Genomic DNA, 5617 nt, shown 5'->3' with positions numbered 1-5617 from the left:
GGATGCCTGCGGCGCTCATGCGCCTGGGTACTAGCCGCTAGCGGGCCCATCCCTTTCCACTCCTCACTCTAAAGGCGCCCTGGACCAGTTGTGAACCCATCGGTGGGCCAACCTTCGAACTCCTGGGCCTGAATGGGTCGTGGGAGCATTTTCAGCTTTGTATCCCTCTTTACCTGTGGCGGTTCTCAGCCCATCGAATGGGGTGAACCATCATCCGACGCGTCCTTCGAGGAAGCAGCCAGAGGTAGCGTGCGCACGATCTTCAGGCACAGGACTTATCTGCCAAGATAGATGATGAGATCATCCCCCCAAAAAATTAGTTAGTTAGATAAACGAGGCGGTGGTCTTGTAATAAATGAACAAGTTTTAGTTCTTTTGTTTCGGTCAAACAAACTTTTGGGTACTTTTTTCTTTTTGTGTTATAAAAAGGTTACTACATTCCGACCCTTTTCTGTTGTTAAGGCTACAAAGCTTAAGGCGCGGGCGAAAGAACCCTGATCACGCTGGTGAGCAAGAACGACGTAGCCGCTGGGGCGTAGGTTCCTTGCAGTCCGACCAACTTTACTCAGTGTTCGTTTCCCTAGCTCTTGCTTTTAGATCTTAACGTGAGAAGGGGTCAGGTACAACAATTGTTTCTGGATAGGTATGCTCTTATTGGCCCCCGAGTGAGGCCTGGCCCCATGCCGTTGCTGGGAAAGAAAGCATTTTTGTATTTCAGAAACACCATTCTTAGTTTTCATGGGTAAATGCATATGCTAAGGGTAAAAAGGACGTAGCTGCTTGATGTTCCATGCGTTGATGAAGACCTTGTCGTCGATGGTCTTGAGCTTGTAGGTGCCGGGTCGGAGCACTTCTGCGATGACGTATGGTCCCTCCCATGGCGGATAGAGCTTATGACAGTTTTTGTTGCTCTGGATGAGGCAGAGTACCAAGTCCTCGACGTTGAAGGCCCGACCCCGCACCCGACGGCTGTGGTACCGGCATAATGCCTGCTGGTACTTAGCCGAGCAGAGGACGACAACATCATGCGCCTCATCAAGCTGATCCATGGCATCCTCGAGGGATGCCTCAGCTCCCTGCTTGTTGTACACCCTGACCCTCGACGCTCCATAGTCGAGGTCGATCGGGAGGATAGCCTTGGAACCATAGACAATAAAGAAGGGTGTGTAGCCGGTGGCCCGGCTAGGGGTCATCCTCAGGCTCTAGAGCACCGCGGGGAGCTCTGCGACCCATCGTCCACCAAACTTGTTCAATTAGTTGAAGATCCCAGGCTTGAGGCCTTGTAGGACCATGCCGTTCACGCACTCGACCTACCTGTTCGTGAGGGGGTATGCCATGGTGGCCCAATCAACGTGGATGTGGTATTCATCGCAGAATTGGAGGAACTTTTCCCAGTGAACTACATGCCATTGTCCATGATAATGGACTTCGGGACTCCAAAGCGATGGATGATGTCAAGGAAGAACAGCACGGCATGTTTGGACTTGATCACGGTGATCGGCCGAGCCTCTATCCACTTTGTAAACTTGTCTACAGCGACAAGCAAGTGCGTATAGCCCCCGGGCGCTCTCTTGAGAGGTCCAACCATATCGAGACCCCAGACCACGAACAACCACATGATGGGGATCGTTTGGAGTGCTTGGGCCGGTAGGTGGGTCTACTGAGCGTAGGATTGACACCTTTCATAAGTGCGCATAATCTGTTCAGCGTCGGCTACTACGGTCAGCCAGTATAAGCCCTATCGGAATACATTTTCGACTAAGGTCCTAGGTGCGGCATGGTGCCCGTAGACACCACCATGGATATCTCTCAGCAACTGCTTTCCTTGTTTGATGGAGATACAGCGCTACAGGATCCCGATGTGGCTTCACTTGTAGAGCTCCCCTTATTGGAGCCACCAGATAGGGACCGCTTCATGAGGGCATAGTCTTTGTATAGGTGCTTGACGGGGAAGACATGGTGTTCGGGCATGGCCCTTCGAGTAGATTCTCAAAGTGGTCTAGGGTACCCTCGGTAGGCTTCCGACCCCCTTACAGTCAGCAGCGGCCACAAGCGAGCCCTCATGCCGCTACTTGTTCTTCTTCTTGTTGGGGCGGTTGGAGGCGCCTTCGTTGTCGTCCTCGTCCCGCTTTGCCTTGCCCTTGGGATGGTCAAAAATCGCTCCGACCGCCTCCTCGCCTAAGGCATGGCCAGTGGTAATGTCGATGAGCTCCTTGGTGGTTCGTGGGCTCTTGCGTCCTAGTTTGTGAACCAGGGACTCGCAGATGGTCCCGGACAGGAAGGCTCCTATAACATCGGTGTCGGTGACGTCGGGTAGCTCGTTGCACTGTCGGGAGAAGCGCTAGATGTACTCACAAAGAGTTTCTCTAGACTTTTGTCGGTAGTTTTTAAGATTCCACGGGTTCCCAGGGCACGTGTAGGTGCCCTAGAATTTTCCCACAAAAAAATCCTTTAGGAACAATGGGAGGTTGCGAATAATGAAACTATCACTATCCGCTCCACCGGCTTGGCAAGCAAGCTGGTAATCCTTGAGCCACAGTCCGGGATTTATTTCCCTAGAGTATTTTGGGATGCTGGTCGGTGGTCGGTACCGCAGTGGGAAGGCGGCGTTGAGGATGTGTCGACTGAAGGTGTGGCAGAACCATCTGAAATAACATGCTTTTGGAGGCACTCGTGTTCCACTAGACACTAAGCACAATGAAAGTGAGCTACATCGGACAGTTCCATCGAGCACACCCCAAGGAAGAACTCGAAACAATCCATGTTTTACATCTAGAATCCAATAATGAGTACGAGCTTACAATACTTAGTCCATTTTATACAACAAGAGTTTTTGGAAATTATTTATTACAATACAAGAGTTCAGAGTGCGATCATTAAACAGCGGAATGAAATAAACATCTAGCAGAAATGATACAAGGATCCGTCTATGCCCACCAGAAGAATCCTCCACACAAGAGCTACTCCTCAAGCTACACCTGCAACAGGGGTAAAATAAACCCTGAGTACACAATATACTCGCAAGACTTACTAGACTAGTGGGAATAGTTTCCCGACTCTCAAGGATATGATAGGAAATATAGGTTTGTTGTTTTCTTTTTATTTGCGGAAAGCATTACTAATAGTTTATACTTATAGTCAAGTTTTTATTAGCAGTCATGATTACTTCATTAGCTAACCATTCTAGGTAAGCACATGTTCTACTTTTAAGCAAGGGTTAAGCAATCAAAACCATTTCACCATCTTTCATCTTCTAGTTCTTACTACGGTGCTAGACCATAGCCAAGTCATACCGTCTCATGGAAATGGCGATTCATAAACCAATGTATCCTAGTTGGGTACCCTGAAACACATGCCCCATTTGTACCCCAGGCACAAACATGACCAACCCATTCCACACCTATCACGGGGTCCAAGTCCTCGTCCAAACTTGGACTCCAAGCCCCCACACTTGAGACCCGGTCTCAATATGGTGCTTAGACCTCCACCTTTCCCCGCCTCTAATCAGGCGGTCCGGAAAGAGCCAGAACCCACGACAAGAGCGTAACGAGCCTTCTCACTCCCATAAGCAAGTATGTGCTCAGGATAATAAGTCTGTGACCTTACTACCATCCACATCAATGGACGATCCTTAATCGACCCGGATAGGGAAAATAGTGTAACCAAGCTAAGCCCCATGGCCATGGAACACAACTTGTCACACCCACCATAACCCATACCATATCCCTACCCGGTCTTCATTTTCTTTTCATTATTTTATTATGAGAGTAATAATAATCACATATTGTGAGTAACAGTAGGTTACTCACGCTACCAAAAGCCTAAGCATAGCAGCTACTCGAACCTGTACTAGTAGGACTCAGGATAGTTATATCTATGCATGTGGTTTTCATAAGATTCCTGTAACATAAATGCACATAACATATATAAACAGTGATTATCAAAAATAAGGGGTTATGCACCGGGGCTTGCCTTGGGTAGGCATGGTGTCAGCTGAGTCAGTTAGTGGCGGCTCTGGGACCTCCTCCTACACGAGAATCTCCATCTCGTACTCCTCGATGATCTCCTCGAACTCGTGATCACCTATGGTCACGATCTCCACCAACTTGTTCTCTACATGCGTGCGATGATGATGCAACACTTAACATTTAGGCAACAACAACTCTTAAACTAAGAATACGCATACTAAGCTACTAAGCTAGCTCTAATGACTAAGGTACTAAGCTAACTATCATCTTTACCAAGCAAAGTATTGGGTTCAACAAACAAACACCTAGCTTTACAAATTAAGGATATATCTTTATTTCTACTAATGATTTAATGTATATTGGAACAAAGAGTATTTAACTACCCTAATGTTTCGTCTATTCTAAGGCTACAAAAATTATTGTGAGCATATAATAATACAATGAAGCTACTATAAAAATTTCAGGACTAAGGCTATCACAAATTTTACCACAAAACTCCTATAATAATTATCCTAACAATATTAAACATTTTCAAATGATTTAATAGCTCCTGGTATCAACATGTACATATATGAACTAAATACACTAACAAATAGAGCACAATTTTAGGAACCTAACAAAATTTGTTTCACAATTTTTGGACACCAACATAATTTTATATGATTTACCAAAGATCGGCTTAAAATTAAATTAGAAAACTATTTCTAATTCCTTAGGAAAAGAAAAACAAAATCTCGCACGCGGCCCACACGCGCGGCCCGTGCGACACAACGTGCGCGCAGCGACCCGCAGGCGTGGCCCACACGAGGCCGGCCCGCTCGCGATGCGTCCCGCGATAGTGGAGTCCACGCGACTTTGCAAAAGAGACCTCGAACTCCTCCCAATTTACAATTAAGTACTAACACTATTTTCTTCTCTCTCAAAACTTCTCACTTAACCCCCTGGTCTTTCCCTAATTCACCCACGCGCACCCCCGATGGCTCAGTGCATGGCGGCGCGGCGACCTTCAACTACGGTCCAACCTCCTACACCAAGTAGCAACACGGGGTGGCGGGACACGTTGGAGCGAGCTGCAGCGATGCGCGGCCATTCACTGCGGTGGCGTAGCTGCCTCGGCGATGTAAAGCACCTAAGAACCTAACTGGCTAGCGAGGGAGCATCAGTAAACTACCGTGGACCTAGCCAATGTGACGGTTGGGGTGGAGGATGGGGGAGGAGGTGTGGCCACGTGAGGTCGAGCCATGCAGTGGCGCACCACAGTGGCACGATCGCGTCAGCGGTGACCGGGAGGCGGTAGCGGTTCCACTGGCATGCGCAAGATGGAGAGGGAGGCAAGGTGAAGCTAGTGGTGTAGGTGAATTGGCTCGGGAGGGACGGTAGGAGGGCTGCCCACATCCACGGCCGGGCGTGGCCTTATCAGCACGGTGGCAGGGAAACTCCAAAATTAGAGCTTGGCAGTGCCTTCTTCATGGCTGGGTGGGGTCGGGCAGCGAGAGCACCTGATGGTGAAGACGTGGATGGTGAAGACGTGGATGCACTAAATTGAATGGAGGTGATCACTCGGTGACCAATTGATGGCGTGGCTTGATGGCGGCAGCAGAGAGAGAGACGGGGCAGCAAGTGGGCTCGTCTTGGTCTTGCCTTGGTGG

The 5617-nt window shown here is 48.7% G+C and overlaps 1 protein-coding gene across 1 annotated transcript; it reads right to left on the bottom strand.

Moving 5' to 3' along the window:
• Positions 1–755: 755 nt before the first annotated feature.
• Positions 756–1193, bottom strand: LOC136515679 (uncharacterized). Its single transcript, XM_066509204.1, has one exon. It carries the CDS (start codon positions 1191–1193, stop codon positions 756–758), a length of 438 nt encoding a protein of 145 aa, XP_066365301.1.
• Between the last annotated feature and the right edge of the window lie 4424 nt (positions 1194–5617).

Source organism: Miscanthus floridulus, chromosome 17 (assembly GCF_019320115.1).
Source record: "Miscanthus floridulus cultivar M001 chromosome 17, ASM1932011v1, whole genome shotgun sequence".
Classification (NCBI taxonomy): Eukaryota; Viridiplantae; Streptophyta; class Magnoliopsida; order Poales; family Poaceae; genus Miscanthus; species Miscanthus floridulus.
The sequence above is the reverse complement of the archived record's forward strand: the minus strand, read 5'-3'. Positions and strand labels throughout refer to the sequence as shown.